General features: G+C 42.0%; 1 protein-coding gene across 1 annotated transcript; it reads left to right on the top strand.

Annotated features, from left to right (window-relative positions):
- The first annotated feature begins 2,081 nt into the window (after positions 1 to 2,081).
- Positions 2,082 to 20,240, top strand: mfsd2b (MFSD2 lysolipid transporter B, sphingolipid). Its single transcript, XM_003440804.5, has 15 exons — positions 2,082 to 2,237; positions 2,727 to 3,076; positions 6,667 to 6,792; positions 6,890 to 7,014; positions 11,016 to 11,139; positions 13,430 to 13,508; positions 13,636 to 13,817; positions 15,080 to 15,170; positions 16,431 to 16,552; positions 17,053 to 17,136; positions 17,953 to 18,036; positions 18,192 to 18,301; positions 19,213 to 19,356; positions 19,588 to 19,764; positions 19,888 to 20,240. The coding sequence occupies exons 2-15, from the start codon at positions 2,744 to 2,746 to the stop codon at positions 19,934 to 19,936; spliced, it is 1,830 nt and encodes a 609-aa protein (XP_003440852.2). The 5' UTR covers positions 2,082 to 2,237; positions 2,727 to 2,743; the 3' UTR covers positions 19,937 to 20,240.
- Positions 20,241 to 20,295: the final 55 nt, after the last annotated feature.

Raw genomic sequence — 20,295 nt, 5'->3', positions numbered from 1 at the left:
AGTTGAAAAAAATCAAACTCTTAAAAGGCAGCGAAGGTGAAAAAACACTGTTAAAAATATTTTGCACTATGCAGCTGGTGACATTTTTTTTTTTTTATTATATTCATGTTAATTTACATTCTGGGTAAACAAGGTTGGCTAACACTTGATACAAACAGCAAATAACTTTCATAAATACTTCTGTTTTTGGAGTCTTTCTCTTGTCTCTGGGACAGGAATATCAAAATAAATTTCTAATGTCAAAGTCAAATCTAAGGCATTCCTGATAGAGGAGTAAAATTGTTGTTTGACCATTCTCTGTTCCAAATTGTGTAACACAGGATTATTATCAGCGAGTTATTTATAATAAGTTCATCAACTTGTGTATAAGGGTTCATAAGGTCGCTGCTAATGGTAAAAGGAAAAACGTTTATTTTGAAGATTGCACAGTGTAACTCACTGCACAAACTGTATATAACAAATGGAAATGGTGAGAGCGACATTATCCATTAGTTTTTTGTTTTTTGTTGATCCAGTTTCATCTGCTAATGCTACAAAGCTTTGTTTGTCAAGTTTGCAGAAATACCTTTAACCTGTTACTATGACCAGCAGGGGGCAGTTGGTCGGGTTTCAAAAAGAGGCCCACCTGCTTAGAAGTCTAAGAAAACCCTGAGCTATTCTCTACATTTATTTTGTTATCGCATTTAAAAAGCAACATATGCTTTACTTTGTGATTTACAAGTTGCTCACATATGAGCATGAGCTTCAACACCATCCCTCAGTGTGTGAGGGATGGCAACCAAGAAAACCAAGAAAACACCCAGTTTAAGTTAAAAAAAAGAAACACCCATTACAGTTATTATACAGACAGAAATCAGTCATGGAGGACAACATTGTTTTTCATATAAGCCTGTAAACATGCTTAGTTGTGCATTTTAACACTGGAGTCTAGGGGACACTTTGGAGACATCTACAGTTGCAAATGTTGGTATCAATCTGATATCAAGTAAATACAGGGCCAGTATCGCCAATACTAACACTGATATCGATACTTTAGAACTACATAGGCAGCTTATGTAGGTAAGAGCCATGTGTCATGACTTATGAGATGACTCATCATCAATTTACACATTCTGAGCAGATTTTAATGACCACTAAATCACTGTCATGTTTGCTTTCTGCAAACAAACACACCTCTGAAGCACTTTGGGTCAACTTCTGTTGTTTAAATGTGCTATAGGCTGTGAATAAAACAGATGTGACAGTCAAAACACGTGTTTGAGGAATATTTTTTTCATTACACACGCACAAGAATCTGTCCTACCATCTCTAGAGGAAGTGCATTTTTTAACATTACATTTCACTGTTAGCCTATCTGATAAGATTGCGCAAATCTCATGCGAGTCATCTGAATTTGGCATTTTTTCCGGCTTGTTTGTGTATCATAATCAAAAAACAAAAACGATTACAAAATACTTATTTTGAATGGCATCATTTCTTTTTAGTATTTAAAGCTGCCACTATAGATCTGTAGGTCTTTAGGTATGGATTTTGGTGCTTCTCGAGGACTAAATCCGCACAATAACTATATAATAGTGAAGACGTTGATGATAATAATAATGCATTGTAAGAAATATGCAGCTACATTCTTGAGCGCATTTTTTACGAGTTCCGTTTCCGGCTCCCTCTACCAAAGAAGCACTCTAATTCAAAAAGATATGAAACCAAACTGCATTGCATACATTCCACTTGTAGCAACTGCCAGTTCCCATGAATGGGATTCACGTGGATTGCAATGACTGGAACACTCTCAGTGTGAAGCACCGATAATGCACTGATAAAAGATTACTATATGTGATACACAGTCAGATAACTAACCACAGAATAACACAGGAGCTAAGCAAAGACTGATAAAAATATTTTATTTTATACATAAATGATAAATATAGATAATATAGGAATTCAAATGTTGATGATTTTGACCTGAGCTTAAAGGAGAAGATAGTGGGAGATAGTGGCTTGACTGTAAAATGATGCCACTGTCTCCCAGTTTATGTGAAACACCGGTGCGGCCGCTGTAGGGCGCAGCGCGTCACCGTACTGAACGCAGGAGTGGAGACGCGCACCCCGTCTCCATCCTCCGCAGTCTCCTTCTCTCCTGCCCGACAGACTGACTGAGTGACTTGCAGATCACCTCACTGACAGCTCAAAACTAACCTGCTAACTGAGCGGCACCAGCTATTTCCAGTCATCACGGGGTGAGTTGGTATCTGGTTAATGCTTCTATTATTATTTTTTTAATGGGCTCTGGTGTTCATGTAGGTATGCAGACTGGTTGTTGATGGATGCACTTACAGTAATAGTAACGTGAGGGCAGACTACACAGGAGGCTACTCCTCCTGCACGGGACATCGTCGCATTTGCGCTCCCGTTTGTGCCGTTTCTCAAAGTCAGCTGTGCAAACATGTCAAATGCTGCAGATCACGGTGGTGCCATGAATGAGATTCTAGTTTTATTTTGATCTCAAGACAGGGAGTGTGTTCGTTTGTTTGTGTGCATAGGTGCGTGTGTGTGTGAGGGAAAGAGAGTGGTATTATTTAGTGAACTCTCCTGCCCTTGCATTTGTCTGTGCGCATACATGCCAGTTCTTTCTTCTGCCCTTGTGCTGACAGAGAAAGTGCCGTTTTAGAAATGTGTGTGTGACACAACCTGTCTGACTTTGGTCTTTCCTCTTGGCCTCATTCCAGAGCACCACAGCATGTGAATGGCTGCAGAAAGCAGCAGGGTTGTTAGAGCAGAGGAGCAGGAGGAGCTCCCTGCCTCTGGAGCTGTCACTCACCACACACACACCCGAAGTCAGAGCCACATCCAGTTTCAGCCTCTGACACACACCACTCACTGGCAGCAGGCTCCTCGCGCCCTCGCTCACACAAGGAGTCACAGCCACACTCACTTCAACAACAGCACCCCGTCACACACACAGAGGTACGGCTGTCGCCTCACACACAGTCTCTCAGCCATGGCCAAGGGAGAGAGGGGCGTGCAAGGCTCTGAAGGAAAGCCCAACGAACCTTTGTTTCCCAAAACCTCTCAGCAGGTAAGATCTTCTCTTATCATTCGTTTGTTGGTGATTTTTTTCTATTGTGCACTCTTGTGTGTGTGTGTTAATTTGTTTGTAACCTTTGTTTGGACAATTAAGGCTTGCTGAGACTTTCAATCTCAGTTGGTGTCTTTAAGGCTCAGAATGAGTCTGAATGACTTGATTGGATAGAGTTGGGAAATAGTCAGATCTGTTTATTTACTTATCTGTTTGGGATTAATCACCTCCATTGTTGTCCTGTGACCTATAATCCCTCAGATAACACATTCACTGTCCGGAAGCTGATTATTTTTCATGTGGGAAAGAGTGTTTCCACTGATGACAGCAAGATCTGCTTGATGATTAGCTTCTTTTGTCTGATATCAGTGGTGACTTGCAGTGAAGGAGGCAGTCATTATCACAGCTATTATAGGACTAAACAGTGACTAGAGGGCAAATTTGCCGTGATTAGAAAATTCGTTGCCTTATGTGTTTTTTTCCTTTTGTTTCATTTAACTTTATTGACGTTCCACGATGAAATGTGTGTGATGAGTTGGTGTGAGGTATGCAAGGCTTTTTTTGTGTGCATGGGAATGTGCTTGCACTTGTAAACCAGTTAAATCATGAGAAGATTATAGGTCCTCACAAGAACATGACCCACAGGCAAGGGAATGAAAGACAGACAACCAATTCCTTACATGGAGTATTGTTCCTTCGTAAAGACAGATACTACAGTTCGTGGTGTCATCTCAATGCAATACCATACCATAATAGTTAGTCATCTATTCTTTGTTTCGCTACATTAGCTCAGGGTGTTCAGGGAAAGGCAAATGAACCAGTTCTGCAACTATTTAGTCTCTGCCAAACTATCAAATATGCGATGCAGTTTGTTTCATTGAATTTGACTTGACAGTTGAAATTTTACACTTTTGCTTCAATCAAATGGTTGTGAAGTGGATTACTCTTCAGGTAGCAGAACAGTGATGTGAACATAACAAACCACGATTCACTTTTTAGGGTTATAAATGGGATTTAAACAAACTAATCTTAGACAAAGAATTTAAATTAAATAAATCAAATGTACATTTACTGGACTAGCTAAAACGCTAAATAAACAAAAGCTGTTAAGACCAATACATACATGTATACAAGAGCTATAGTCTGATTTTCTGTTACAATAGTTGGATGAACTGCTTTTTTGCACATTTTAAATTGCACATTAAAGAAAAATCGACAAAAACGACGGGGAAGTTATTACACTGAGTATCTCAAAAGTTCAAATTAATAAATGCAAATTATGACAAAGTGCGATAGAATTAGTTGCCTTCACGTGAAGCAGTGTCACAAGCTAGTGTGCTCCTAGTGCTGGATCCTAACATGACGTTTCAGATGTGACTGAAAAGCACATGAAAACATCAGGTCTGTAACCGTCCTCAACTAAACACACGAAACAATCAAGCGCCAGCTTTCCATCGTCTTTTGAATCTATAAATCTATAAGTGTCAAGTTGAACTGCCTTTAAAACAAAGATGCTTTACAGCGTAGACTCGTTGCATTCCATTCTCTCTGAAAGACGAGGACTACAAGAGGAATTTTGCACGTGAGACACATATTCTCTTTGAAACTATTTGAAACTTAGATGACATGATAGATGCACACTCAGTGGTAGCATGGGGAATTATACACCAAGAACTTTCCAATCCATCACAAAAGTGCTCGTCACACTGCGATGATATCTACTCATATGCAGTATTGTCAGGAGAAAGAATAAATCACTTCTGCGCACTAGTTCATGTTTCGATTTTGGATCAAATCCAAGGGCCTTGAGCCATGTCACTAAGCCCACTGTGGACATTTATAATGGCCTGCTGCCATCACTTTACTTTCATGCTTATAATCCATAAGCTGAATGGAGGGCAAAAAGCTTCTCTTGTTGACACAGATAACTGGATTCTGTGGCGTAAAAACCTGATGCACCAAAATGTCCAAAACCCTTTCAGCGACTCAACATGGATCCATTTTACCAGCTTGACATAAGCATGCAAACACTGAGTGTGTGCATTTTTTTCTTTGATAGCAAAGCTCAGTTTTTCCCTCCCTCGCTTCTTTAATTATTCTCAGTCCTAAATCATTTTCCCTCAGTTTCATTAACTTTACAGATTAGTCTGTCCTTGCCCCTTTGCTCCGTTTTTAAATGTTTTTTTCTTTGTGTTTTTTCCCCTCCTCAGACACTGTTTCTGTATATATACAGTTCATTTGTGTGTGTCTATGCTGAATTGTGTGCATGTGGTTTTTTACGTTTGGGCATCCAGCGAACAGTAGCAGGGATATCCTGTTTATCCTCTTTGATGATAAGAAGTCAGTAATGAAAGATGGACTTTAAGATTTTGGAGGGAAAGAAAAAGTGTTTTGAGACAGAGAGAGAGTATTTTCTGCACATCATCAGTTAAACAGCATTCTCCAGACACCAAAGACTTTGATTTTTTTTCCCTCTCCAATTAGGGGTAATTGCAGTGAGAGCAGAAGAAGAGAGAGTTTTGAAGCCGGAACCGCTGCGCAGCCTTTACTTACCTCTGACCCGCTTGTCTTGAGATTGAATAATTACACACCTCCCTCCTGGTAATTGTCGTTCTCCAACCCCTTCCATATTTTGATGGGGGGAAGAGAAAATGTGAGGCGGATAATAACAGTGTGTCAGTAGGGGTTGAGGCCACTTTGGTGATTTATGTCTTTCATGCAGCTCTGAGGGGAGTAGCTGTGGACCAGCCTGGCCACTAGATGTGTGTCGACTCTGCTGTTTGTGCGTCTGACACTAAAGGTTGTGCAGTCCAGAAGGAGGAAAGGGGAAAAAAGGTCGATATGTGTTCACAGCCAGTTGTAAATATTGGGCTCCCTAGACTGCGGTGTCTCGTCGTATTCGCGTCTGAAGATGAAAGCTCGCCCTTGCTAAACACAAATGCGCAGAGTCAGATGCCTGATGGTTTTAGCAGAGCACGGGGAAGGAAATGGAGACTCGGTGGGTTTCTTCGGCTCCTCTGTGGGCTCTGTGTCTGCACACATAGACCACAGTGCTAACAGCTGGCAGGGGGTCTTCTTCTGATCCTTCTTTTGAAAATGTATTTACACACAGTCACATTCCCACACAGTCATGAATGAGCAAAGAGAGGCAAAGATAAAGGGAGATGTGATCACCGTATTGTGCAGCTTGGAGTGGGGTTATTTGAAGGAGTGCAGTTCACGGTCAAACAGATGTCATATGTGACGTTTCTTTACACTGAATCACTGCATCATTGCAACAGGAAGAAATAGAAGAAATGTTATTTTTGGAGCACCAAGAATTGGAAAGGACTCCTCTTTGTGTTGCAAGCCTGTTCTGATGACTTAAATAATGTGAGAGGGACACACCTTCATTTGTGTTGGTGTGTCTGGGAAGAGTTTCTGTCTGAAGGAACTTACAGTTTCTCTTATTAACATGAATCATTCATGTGTAATGGCTAACAACAGTTGCTTATAACTATTCTAGTCTTGTATGTGTAATAAATATATACTCACTGCTGTGATCTAAATATACTGGTGTGTTTTGTCCCTTCTCACATCTGTTTTCCCAGACCGACCTGAGCCAGAAGTTGTCGCTATGCAGCAAGTTGTGTTTTGCCATCGGCGGCGCGCCCAAGGAAGTGGCTGCCAGCGCCACGGGCTTCTTCCTGCAAATCTACCTGCTCGACGTTGCTCAGGTAAGCGCGCTGGAAGCGACTTTCACAGATGAAAAACATGAGCTGGTATGGAAATGTTTGACTGTGAGTTCCAGCGTGTCTCTGCTGCACTCCTCAGATTAACGCCTTCCAGGCCTCCATGGTGCTGTTCATCGGTAAAGTCTGGGGTGCTGTGACCGATCCCTTGGTCGGTTTCTTCATTACAAAAAGCAAATGGACCAGGATTGGAAGACTCATGCCCTGGTGAGACCCTCTCCTCTCTCTGTAAACTAATGCAGGAAAGCTGAAATGATAATTTGCTCCCAGTTTGATGGAATTTTACAAACTGGCTGTGTATTCTAATAAATGCCAGTTGATACCACTGGCAGATACATTCACTGGGGATTCTTCCAATAAAACACACAAATACTAAGTGAATTCATAAATGTGTGTTCCCCAACTGGAATAAAAGCATATACTGCATAAATAATATCTGTAATGATTGTTTTTACTCCAGATTCCTGTAAAGATTCAATCTAAACTGTTTATGGAACTATTTACCAAAACTATAAAGCTAGGGTATGTAATTCTTGGTTTTCTCAAAAAAAGCAGCTTCTTATGCAAAGGACTGTAATTTGCTGACAGACCCTGGGACTCACTTAGGTTTGCTCCCACTCTCACAGATATAATATGGCCCCCACATGATGCTAATGTTTATGCAAAAATCACAACAAAAACAAGCCGTGTGCTCCAGTTTTTCAAAATTATTCTCCAACTCGAGTCTGTCACCTGAGGATTGTGCTAGATAAACAGCCGTTATGCTTGAATTTGTTGTTTTAGACACTCCCTCTGATTAGCTATACAGTCTGTACACTTCAGGACGTGGGCTGCTCTTTTTGACTTTTGAACGCCACACAAGGAGAAAAAACGTTCATCTGCGTTTGTTCATAAATCATCTGCTGGCGTGCTCTTAAATACATATATGTAATGTGCCACGTCCCATTTCTTTTTGCTTTATCTGGAAGCTCAACCTCAGCATCTCAGGGGGCTTTGAGTGCAATTTAAATTTTGCGACTCTGTAAGTGTGGATTATACGACGCTATCACCTCAGTTTCCATTAATCACCAGTTTCATCCTAAATCATCCTATAAGCAGCTAAACGTGTGTGTGTATGTGTTTCGAGTATATGTCTTTTGAACACGCTGGCATGACACTTGATGTAATTACACAGGCAGGCAATCTAATGCCTCCTCCATTATAAACCATAGATTAAACACTGGCTGACAGTGCTGGAGGGGGACCAAGTCAAGTGTGGCCAGCCAGCCACATTCAGTAGCAGACAGATGCTGATGTTAAATCAGCTTTGATTACCCCTGGGAAGCTGTAGGTGTGCGTGTGTGCATATGTGAGTGTGCCCACTGTGAACCTGTAGTGTTTATGGGCATTTTTAATGTGTGTTTTTGGTCATAATTGTGATGAGATGCGTGCAAGGCCTCGTTTGGGAAGTCCCCTTTGTCCATTCGGCAGGAAGTGCTTTTCTCTTCCCTCTGGCTGACACATCCACAACCAGACATTAAGTGATTTGTATCTGTGCCTTCAGTTCTTAAGGATGGAGTCTTTTGGCCCAAAACGCATCCCTTGGGTACAGCCGTGTTTATTATTTGTGAGGGCAGCAAACCACCATCACTGTGGCAAGCCTGAGAAAGCAGATTTCTCAGATTGTCTCCATCAGAGACAGACAGAGTGAGAATTAAGTGACAGTTAGAATTTGTTTTGTTAAGTAAACGTAGCCAATAACAGACAATAAAAGTATATTCAATTATTAGTGAGTGTCCTACAGTTACAGCTTTACATACCTGAGAGCTGAAAAGTATCATCCGCAAAACTCAAAATGCTACATATTGAACACTGCAAACCCTTATTTTAATCTTAACAAGTGCTGAGCCTCTGTTGACTGCGGTGGCGTTTGTTTCATTAGCCGTGACCGCTATCAGGCTGACCACTGTATAGACCGGTCAGCAAAGGCCTCGCAAGGACATGTTTAGAAAACCTTGCTGTCTAAGCTGCCAAGATATTTCACATCCTTTGTTGGGTTCGGTGCTAGAAGCCTTGACACCAGATCGCAGGTCGGCTAACTAAACTGCCGTCAGCTGGGTTTGTGAGCACGGTGACAAACATAGATAGTAGGTTTTGATGAAAACAAAGAGATAAATGTGTGAAACAAAAGCAGGTGTAGCTGGTGAACAGTTTTATGGTTCCCTGCATTACAGAGAACCTGTCACAGTCGTCACATGTAAAGAAAGCTAATGCTACAGTCACACAAGGGGAAGCAGTGGTTAGATACTGCAGTATCAACAAAATTATTGCAACCACATGCGGTTAACTTGTAATCTTGCTGCCTTTGAAATGGGTGCTTTGAAGGAGAGGTGCAGGTCTGTGCCGCCTTCAAAGCGTCTTTGCTGCATCACGACGGCGGCGATCAAACAACAATGAGACAGAGTTAGTCTGCTATCAGCTTGTGATTGAATGGGGTCAAGTTGGCAATAAAATGCAATCACTTTGGGATTAGATCCTGTATGGTTTGCAGTGTGCTAGCGATCCATCTGAGCTTATAAATCAAACGGCGATTATTTGCAAACCCACACTGAGCTGTCTGAGAGTGATTGCAGACAATCTGACCCAGACTGCAACTGTTTGGAGACAAGTTGCCTCCCTAAAGGCGACCTCTGTGATCGCCCCTGCGCCTCAAAAGCCTGCTAAAGGTTAAGTGTGTTACACGCTCAACCTCTGAGCGATTACTGCAAGCAAAATCCTTCACTGCAATCAGTGATTTTTACTAGTCACAACAAATGTAGTGGTTTTAAAAGTAAAATACTTAATATATGAGGGCAGTGGAAATATAACACGGCATAAACAGGAAATGCACATGGAAAGTACAACAACAGTACTTGAGTAAATGTACTTATATATCCACTGGGATATATGAACATGACTAAGCCTAAAGTCAGCCAAGAAAGTGTAATCTCACCTACACAACCTCTTCCAAATCCCCTTTGCCCAGTCGCACATCTTTTAATTAACATGCCGCAAGTGTCCCCGACAAGTCACTGAGGAGAGAATTGTAAGTGCCAGCTACTTATCAATCTTCTCTAGTTTAATTAAGGCTGTGCAAATTATTAGGACAGGTGTGACAGGTGTGTAGTCATGCGTGCATAACGTGTGAGAGAGTATGCTAGTGTTTGTGTGTGCTTGTGTGTGTGTGGGTGCCTTTGTTGCCTCTCCCCGGACATAGTCATCTTGCAGGAACATTCTAACTGTCCCATTCACCGGCCCCGGGGCCCTTTCATCGCTCCCATGACCAAGCGGTCAATACTGCAGCACCAGCGATGTCAGTCGCCTTTGTTACAGCAAACAATCAGGAAGAGAGTGAGGTAGCCGAGCTGGATGATGCCAGAAATGACTGCGATCAGCCTCTCTCTACCTCTTTCTCCCACTTTCTCTTCCCTGGCGAAGAGCAGGTCAGAGGTCAGAGCCCCCGTGGGTTTTGTGACAGTCACCTAAATTCTATCGTTCCGTTTTTTCCCCCCACCTGCAGATGTGGCTGTGCTACAGCTATTCCGGTCTGCACCGCAGGATAAACTCCATTTGCTGTTTAGAGGAGCAGGGTTGGTGATACATACTGATGTCTGCAGCCAAGTCATGCTGTCCATCATCCATCATCTGTCGGCTTTTCTCTTCATTTTGAAACACATGGCTGTTTGCTTTAACCATAATGATACATATCCGGTGTTTACTTATGCATTATACATGGCCCACAACGTTTTAGAAAAAACCCCCAAAAAACGAGCGCAACGCGACAGAATTGCTTCATGCTGCGTTTGCACGAGTGTGGGCTACATATTTGTGTGCTTGTGTATGTGGATCTTTCACCAGGATTTGAATTACTGTGGTATTCCCTTCCCAAGGCAGATTCCTGCCATGCTTACAACATTATCATTTAGCATTCAGCTTAACCTGACTGTAATCTGACAGAAATATGGCCTCAAATTACCAGTGCTATGAAAATGACAGAGCGCAGCTGCTGTAACACTTACTGTGACAGGTTGAAGCTTTGACGATGGAGGATTTGAATTCAGTTAGATCCAAGTTTGCCTCCTTTTTTAGTAGGTGGTGTTTTTTTTAATGAAACCTTTTCAGAAACAATCTGATGTTTTTGCTTCTGTGTGTTTAGTTTTATCTGACACACTGTCATTCGTTTTCTACAGGATGGTGGGTTGCACTCCTTTCCTGGTGATCTCGTACTTCTACCTCTGGTACGTTCCTCCTTTCAGTGGCGGCAGGTTCATCTGGTACCTCGGCTTCTACTGCCTCTACCAAACCCTCATCACCGTGAGTATGCACGCTCTCTCAGAACTGTGTGCGTTTAAGAAATTCTGATTTATGTGTGTGCGATGCTTCAGATAACTCGGAGGGACTGCGCATGCAGTACAAGAGAGATGTCAAGTTGAAACGGGAGATAAAAGCTCTGACTGATGCAGCTCACAGTCTGCAGATGACAGATTATGTAACGTATAGACAAAACGCAGAAAACGTTGGGAATAACAAGGTTTCAAAGTGGAAATGATTACAGTCATCTCATGCAGGCTCTGACAGCCCCTCGTAGGATTTCTGCTTTGATTTGTGAGATGAGCAGCAGATTAAAACCCAGAGCGCTTAAACACCTCACCTCAAATGGGGAAGTGTAGCTATTTAAGTTCCCTTTTGTTGTGATGGTCCAAACCATTCCTCCTCCTCCTCCTCCTCTTTCAGTTCTGATTCTGGGGCACCCCATATAGTATGTGCTGCAGAGCATGCAGCCCACTGCAGCCACACTGTGGTGAGCTGTAACGGCATGTCATTCTAACTACTTGATAAGTATACGGTCAGTCCTGCCAGGAACCTCTTGCCATATAAATGCTGGTTGCCACTTTTAGCCGCCCTTCATTGTCTCTGCCTGTGTGTTTGTGTGAAGTTTTCTGGGAAAGAGCAGCCGTTATCATTCAGACGGTCACAGTCTGTAAACAGAGGTTAGAATTCAACGTTTCCTTTGTTTATGCAATCAAGTAATAATAGGTTTCCATCTAATTAATCAGTTTTCATTCACCTCTGCGTAGGAAAGTTTGATTCCCAAAATGTGTTCGCATCCAGTAAAAGCCCCATAAATGACATGCTGTACAGGAGCGATGACTGAAAAAAAGTCCTTACAGAGTCACATTTATTTTCGTTGTGGCTATGCATACTCATTTGGCCACAGTGCTGACTGAGCCCTTGTGTAAATTACAAAGTGAAGCAGGACTTGGTTTGCTCGCCTTTTCTCTGGGAGAGGTGGTGAGGAAGGAGAAAACAGATCTGAGGTTGGCCAGCATGGAAACTGCAGCAATTGCTGTTGATATTTATACACAGTGTATATTTTTCTTCAGCATTCTCTCTGGAATATATAGATAAAAGGCATTAAGGGTGTTCCCGGTTATGAGCCAGATTTTGTTTTTAACACTTTGACTGGACTTTAGCACAGTAGGGCTATGAGTTATATTCTTCTTTTGTATACATGGGCTGTCAAAAAACGATGGACATAGCCACTGAGACCCATTGTTTAAAAAATTTGAATTTAGCATTTTGGGTGCAACAGTCTTGCTTTTCTTTTGTTTGCTTGTTTTTTTTTTGTTGGAGCCAGAAGACTGTGGCATGCTAAACGATCAGCTAATGGCAACAAGCCTGGTTAGCCAAATACAAAAATACTAGCGTTTCATCTTCATTTGACATAATTTAGTTTAGAATAATTTAAGAAAATTGCTCCAAAAGACACCAACAGGATCTCAGCTAGCAACCTCAGTTAGCTGAGATGAAGGCTAGCATACAGCTAGCAGCTTACTTGTCTTGATATCCACCTGCCAATCAAAGTGGCCATACGCCTAAATAATACGAAGTAAAATATATTAGAGGAGTAGGAAATAAGCTTTACACATAAATCATTTCTTGTACCAGACCGCAGTATTTATTTCTGCTGTAATTTTGGCCATTTTAACATAGGCGACTTAAGGGACTTTTTGAGCCAGCTTAAGTGACCATTTGAGGAAGCTTTATGGCACTTAAGTGGTTTACTTCTTCAGCCCCTGTAAATTCTTCTTCGTTTAAATGCTAATATCAGCATAGTAATGTGCAAACATTTTTAAGGATGAAGGCAATCTTTTTAGATTTAGGCACTCGGAAAAGCGAGAGATATTTATATTTATCTCGAAGGGACTATTAACATGCTTGCTTCATTTTATGGCTATCCATCTATTAGATTTTGACACATACTATGAAAAAATGTCCACCTTATGTTGGTGCCTGAGGGTAGGAAACTACTGTTGTTATGGTTCATCTTCTGGGGACCACGATCGGTGCACAAAATTCGATTGTAACTGATTCAGTAGCAGCGGAGACACATTTTGTTCTGAACCAAAGTATTACAACCTTCTATCTTTGCCGTCCCTAGAAATAAGCTTAGCAATGCTAAAAATAAAATAAAATATAAAATACCTTCATTATCTTTTCCCTTCCTCAGGATACTTGTGCAACTGTTTGCCTATCTGCTGTGCAGGACTTGCATTTATTTCTGTCTCTCAGTCCATAACTATGTCTTTCTGCTCCTCTTTAGTGTTTCCATGTGCCTTATTCTGCTCTCACAATGTTCCTGAGCACGGACCAGAAGGAAAGAGACTCAGCCACTGCCTACCGTAAGTTTTAATATGCACAAAGTTCTTAATGCCTGCAGTGCTGAATTAATCTTTGCTCAAGCTTTTCATTTGCATAGCGTTTGAAGTGCTGCAACCAAGAGTTGGATCTTTGCTCATTTGATGGCAGGAATGACAATGGAGGTCTTGGGGACACTTGTGGGCGCTGCCATCCAGGGACAGATTGTGGCCAGCGCTCACACTCTGAAGCACTGCCCTACCAACAACATGTCGGCTGGTTACCTTGGCAACAGCAGCGGGGCAGAGATCGTGAAGAGCATGGTGCACTCCAAGGAGTACCTGTCATATGCTGTAAGTATTACCGTGCCAAGCCAGGAAGCCAGGTGTGCTAAAAGTAGGCCAAAGAGTTGGTTTGAAAATAACTTCTAGTTTACCTCGGGGCTGTGGTGTGTGTGTGTGCTCAAGGTAGTTATAGAGAATATTAGAGCCTAAAAAAAGCAGTGATGAATGAAAAGGAGGATTGTTGAAAATTGGCTCCATATTTACTGTCTACAGGTTCTTTTACTTTCACATTTTTACTCCCATGTTTACCTCATTGGAGTGAAAGGAAACGCCACTGTTTGATATCTGAACCTCCCACCCTGAGCCAGTTTCGCGCTCAGCACCACAAAGGGGGTTCCTCCCCTGGTATGTTGCCCCATTGCACTGAGGGGTCTCCACAGTCTGCCACTCATTAGGCTTGTTTATGTCTCACCCAGAACATTTGAAGCCATCTTAGATACAATGTGCTCAAAATATTAGTGTCTTATTTGCAGCTTAGGTTAAAGTCGGAAAAAAGGGGAAAGGGACGCATTCGTGTCCGGATTTCAGTTTGCAGAACTGTGAATAAACTGAGCATCCATCATGAGACTTTTTTTGTGAAGATGAAACAAGCCAGAGTCCAAACTGTCCAGTGTTGGATTTTGGGTTGCACCGCAGCTATTTGGGCTTCAAATGGTCCCTATTTCAATGGATTTTGGGTGAACCCAATCAGGGCAGCCCAAACCCTCTGCAGCCACCCACTAAATTCCTCCGTGGTTGCTGGTGAGGGTGGCACACCGTCTGGGCAAACTCCGTCTGCCCTCAGAAACAGGGAGTGTTTGATGTGCATAAATAATAATGAACTGCTGGGCTGAGCCGCATGGAAAAATAGCAAACAAACAGAGGTTGTTTAAGGCAGAGCAGTTCCTGTTGGTTTACAGCTTTAAATGTCTGTATTTTGGGATATGGATCTACTTGAGGTTTCTTCCCGTTCCTGTTAGTATTTGGAAAGCAAGATGTGCACGGATAGTTTAGCTCCCCATAGACGTCACGTCAATAAATCATGCACTGGTGAGTGATAGAATGACAAAGAATTGAAGAAAATAAAAAGCTGTGTAGGCTAAAAACTGGCACATACTGTGTCATTTGTTTCCAAAAATGGATCTATAGCATGTTAAAAAGAAAGAGTTAAATTTTTTAGGGCATAATGAATTAAAGATTGCAGAAAGTCTCAGAATAGACCTGGTTGTGTCGCCTCCATGAAACGAGATAGCTAGATGGAGACATGACTGTACGTTTCTTTCTCTCTGCAGAAGCAGGTGTACACGATAGCTGCCGGCGTTATTGGAGGAGTTTTCGTCATCTGCACTGTGGTGATGTTCCTGGGTGTCAAAGAGAGAGATGGTGAGGACTTAATTTTTGTGTGATTGTGTGTTAATGAGTATTGAAATTGACCAAAAAAAAAGGTTAATCAGTTCTAATAGTTGACAATGACTTCATGGAAAAGGTTTCATGAAAAGGTTACGTAAACATCTTCAAAGACAAAATCGCTCACAGTTTGGAAGGTCTCAAAGGACAGCAGGTTAACTTGTCATCAACTCTCCATCAGGAGAACGGTGATCAACAGTGGGGTGCTTGGCACGGCTACAAGGAAAAAGCCACTGCCCAAAAAGAACCCTCCTGCCGTTGTGAAGCTTGCCAACGGTCACGTGGACAGGCTGCTTGAACAATGTTTTGCGGACAGGCATGACCAAGATAGAACAGTTTGGTTTTAAATGAGAAGCTTTATGTTAAGCGAAAGGAAAACACTGCATTCCAACCATAAGAGTCAACCCCATCTCTGAAAAATATGGTTATAGTAATGTTCTTCACTGGAACGGCATCATAGAAAACGTCTGGACATCTGAACCAAATCCAAGTGATTCATAAAGCAAAATAATGGCCTTAAGCAAGCAGGCATTTCTGCCAAGGAAGGTTATTGCTTTGAAACAGCTTGAGTAGAGTTTGGACCTTGAGCCGACAGAAATGTTGTGGAAAGACCTGAAATGAGCAGTTTTAGTGAGGAAAATCACAAACATCTGAAAGTTTAGCCGGTTCTATACAGAGGAATGGACATGGATTGGAATTCATCTAAATCAATGTGCAGGACTGGTCAACAGTCAGCAGAAGAATTTAGTAACTATTTTTACTCTTGTAATATTTATATAAAAAATCCATTAAACTTGTCCTAAAACTGTTAATCAGTGAGGCTCTTAAAGAACTGTTTCACGATTAAACCAGTTAGCTGAGACCAAATTAGTCTTCTACCCAACATACTTCATAACTGGACTTTTTTGCATGATACCAGTTTAATAAAGTTTAAAAAAAAAGAACATATAGAGATAAAATTTAATATAAACCTATCGAGACATTGGTAAGACAATACTTAGAGTTACTGGAACATGTAATAACATATATACTGGGCTACGTCTCATAGATAGATGTGATCACGTTAGCTCTTATTCTCTGCTCTTTACTATAAATGACACCTCTAACTGAGACAGGCACAGTCCACTGCAATGCAGGGGCAGTTCCAGTAGTTCCAGTGAGCAAATCTATCAGCTTTCCCTTGCTGGGTGTTATTTGATATACTGCTTATTCTAATTCCTCGTGTAACTGTTTCAGATCCATACGCCCCGAAGACCGAGAAGCAGGTCTCTTTCCAGCAGGCCTTCGTCCTGGTGATGAGGCACGGGCCATACCTCACTCTGACCGCTGCATTCCTCTTCATCACCGTTGCCATTCAGGTAAATTTATTGGCAGAGCACTTCTCAGTCATGACACTCGGCCTTACAGTAAATGGAGCCCTTACAGCGTGGGAGAACTGCTGGCGCTCGATGATGATTTGATCAGAGTAGAAGAGCACTTACTGAAAGCTCATAGTTTTTAAGCGTGTTGTGAGTCTCAGGGCTATTGGGAGTGATACCAGCAGTGTGTTCTTGCTTTTTGTTTATCACATGTGCGAAGATGCTCACTTTTCAACCTCACTTTAACGCTGTTTAAATGATTGCAAACTTGTCAAATTTTGCATCAGATCTGGTTCTCTGTATTTCATATATCCTCTCATCTCAGAGGAGTTATCAGCTGTCTTCTGCGAAAGCCCCAGAGCGGGAATAAATCCCTGCAAAAACACTGTCAGCAGCTTCTCCAGTCACTTTATTTGGCGCTCAGCATAGCAAGAGTGCACAGCTACAGTGCTGAATAGACAAGACTGAATATCTGAATGTTTCATCTCTGGTTTTTGCAGTTGATCCAGAGCAACTTTGTCCTCTTCTGCACTTATGCAGCCGACCTGAGGGATCATTTCCAGAATATTGTCCTGACCATCCTGGTGAGTACAGCTTTTAGCACTGAAGATCTGCAACATTAATGTAACCAAATGTAACACCTTGTGTATTTTAACTACAGTGTAATGCGGGGATCTCGACTTCATTTCACATCATGTGCCACATAATCAATGTGAAGAAGTTTAACTTCAAATTTAATCCCTGAGATATCTTATTATAGAAAAAAAGAGCAAAGAACAGTACGTTCTTGTACGTGATGCTGTAGTAAATGAAAGAAATCTGTCAGGACAACAGGCATAATTTGGAAAAAATAAACATGTAAAATTACAATTTTATTCAATTTAATTCAGTTTTATTTACATAGCTCCAAATCACAACAGCAGCCGCCTCAAGGAATTTTTAATTGTAGGTAAATAACCATCATACAGACAATCATACAGAGAAAACAACAAACAATCAAACAATACCCATATGAGCAAGCACTTGGCAACAGTGGGAAGGAAAAACTCCCTTTTAACAGGAAGAAACCTCAGCAGAACCCTAATTGAATTTTATATCTATCACCTACTTTGGTGTAGTATGAATGACCATCAGGAGGAAAAGCTGTAAAATATGTGAAAACAGTGTTGAAAATCCAAAATCTGTGCAAATCTGTGTCATTTACATTTCCAAAGCCGTCCAGTGGGCCGGATTGAAGTGTTCGCGTTACTTGGTGTAAAGGATCATTATTTTGTCCAGTACTAGCACTACTTGTCATGTTATTTTAAATGTTGACCATCTTCCCTAGTACTATTGTTTCTTTTGGTTCTAACTTAACTTACAAACTAAGTCACTTTACCCTTTTGCACACGTCTGCTCAGGTATCCGCAGTAATAAGCATTCCACTGTGGCAGTGGTTTCTGCAGAGATTTGGGAAGAAGACGGCAGCTTTTTGTGGCATCACTGTGAGTAAATTGGTTTTATTTTTGTAACATTCAGCTTTGACCATCAGACTTTTTGTTTGTGCCTTCTTGTGGATGAGCTTTTAAAGTGTTTGTCTTGACCGAAGAAACAGTTATAAGAAAGTTTGTTTTTTATGGATGTGTGTTTGTCTCTCCAGTGGATCCTGCCCTTCACACTGATGTTGGTGTTTATCCCTAACGTCATAGTAGCTTACGTTGTGGCCGTCTCCTCTGGACTCACTGTGGCTGCATCGCTCCTCCTGCCATGGTGAGACTCAACATTTCAGAGGAAATACGCTCGTCAACATAAATTAGGTGTAAATATTTGTGCTAAATCAACAGACACCAGTGCACAGTTTATCCCTGTGGTCCAAAAACTGCCCCCCCCTCGAAGACTCAGTGTTGCCCGCTGGTTCTTAGTTCTTAGGTTTTAAAAGCCCTGTAGAGAACGGTCCCGTGAGCGTCCCTGCCATCTGCTAACTAATATAAGTTTGGTTGCCCCCGCCCCGCCCCTTGTTATAAAGGATTAAATAAAACTGAAATCCCCTAAGCCGCTGATATTGTTTACCTAAATTCAACCCTGCTATATGTACGCTCTGCTGTTCATTTTAATCCCCTTAGATTTGATGCAAAATGTCATTAGTCAAGCCATTCTGTCAGAGAGCCCTGAGCGCTCACCAAGGTCATGCCACGGTCATGAAATGATGTCATTTTTAAGAATTACAGGACCCGTCTCCTATAAATCTTCCATACCATCACAGAGCCCCGGCAACGCCAGAGGTATCGCTACATCTGTTTTCCAGTCGTTTCTAAGGCCCTCGCCGCTCCTCACTCATCTCTTTTCCCCTCCCTTTAAAAACCTAAATTACAGCCTCCTGAGGGGGGCCTGTTTATTTTGGAAGGGGCTGATTGTTTATCCTGTCCCGCCCGCTGCTCATCATCTAATCGTGTTATTAGCTCTGTAATTTTGGCCCACCGGTATATCAGAGCTCTGACCTCACATCGCTGCGCGCTGGCATCCTGACTGCACGTGTGAGATAACCTAAGTAAGAGCACGAGGGAGGTCTCGGGCGCGCATCAGCTTAAAGTTTTACCATGTCTCACTGTGATGTTGAACTTTCATGACAAACAACACATGCTCATTCAGCTCTGCACGCCTGTTTTTGTGTTTCAATCCAGGTCGATGCTGCCAGATGTGGTGGATGACTTCAGGCTGGCCAACCCCTACTGCAAAGGCCACGAAGCCATCTTTTACTCCTTCTATGTCTTCTTCACCAAATTTGCCTCTGGGATCTCCCTGGGAGTGTCCACCCTCTGCCTGGAGTAAGTCTGCATTACTGTTACACATGCATGATTAACTCCAGCGCTGCGCGATGTTCTGCGTCTGCACTTAGCATGTCATGATACCTCACCGAAATGCATTAACCCCCGATGTGATGCATAATTCATCACGCGAAAGGTGTCGAGTTTGCTCATTTGCAGGGCTACACAACCCGGCCCGATGTCCATTTCCTCTAACGTATTTTAACAGAGCCTCTCCGTCATTGGTTGTAGGTTTGCAGGGTACGACACAGGCGCCTGCAAGCAGCCTCCCCCTGTGGTGTACACCCTGAAGCTGCTGATCGGCGCTGCCCCAGTGGCCTTCATTGTCACAGGCTTAATGATCCTGCTCCTTTATCCCATCAGTGAAGATGTACGGCTTAGGAATAAACTCTGCCTGGAGGAGCTAAGGTGAGGAAAAAACAGTAACCTTTGACCTCTATACTGACGTTTTAAGTGCATAGGAGAAAATTGACTGGACTCAAACGCTATATTTGAAACCAGTAGTGATTTCTCTCTGTGTCTCTCACATAGGAAACAAAGCATCAGCTCCAGAACAGCGGAAGATCCGAGTAACGTGTGACCTACAAGTCGAATGGAGTGAACACGCGAAGCCACGGATTCCAGTAATGCGGCTGGGAAGTTGCTCATTAGTGTACATTACACTGCTAAATAGATTTAATGTAAACATTTTTGTTTCATTTTCACATGTACTGTACAGTCATACTGGATATCTATATATATATATATATATGAGATTACTTAATTTATATAAATGAATGTATAGAGTTATTTGCTGTGTTTAGCTCTACAACATTGTTATTTATTTATAATATATGATTCCAAAAGGTTTGATGATATGAGATGAATAAATGTTGTAGAGAGTGCTTTTTGTAGTGGTTGTTTTCGGGGATCTTTACTGAGGAGGTGGTGCGGTGGAAA

The sequence above is a fragment of the Oreochromis niloticus genome, linkage group LG15, assembly GCF_001858045.2.
Source record: "Oreochromis niloticus isolate F11D_XX linkage group LG15, O_niloticus_UMD_NMBU, whole genome shotgun sequence".
Lineage (NCBI taxonomy): Eukaryota > Metazoa > Chordata > Actinopteri > Cichliformes > Cichlidae > Oreochromis > Oreochromis niloticus.
This window is presented reverse-complemented; position numbering and strand designations above follow the sequence as displayed.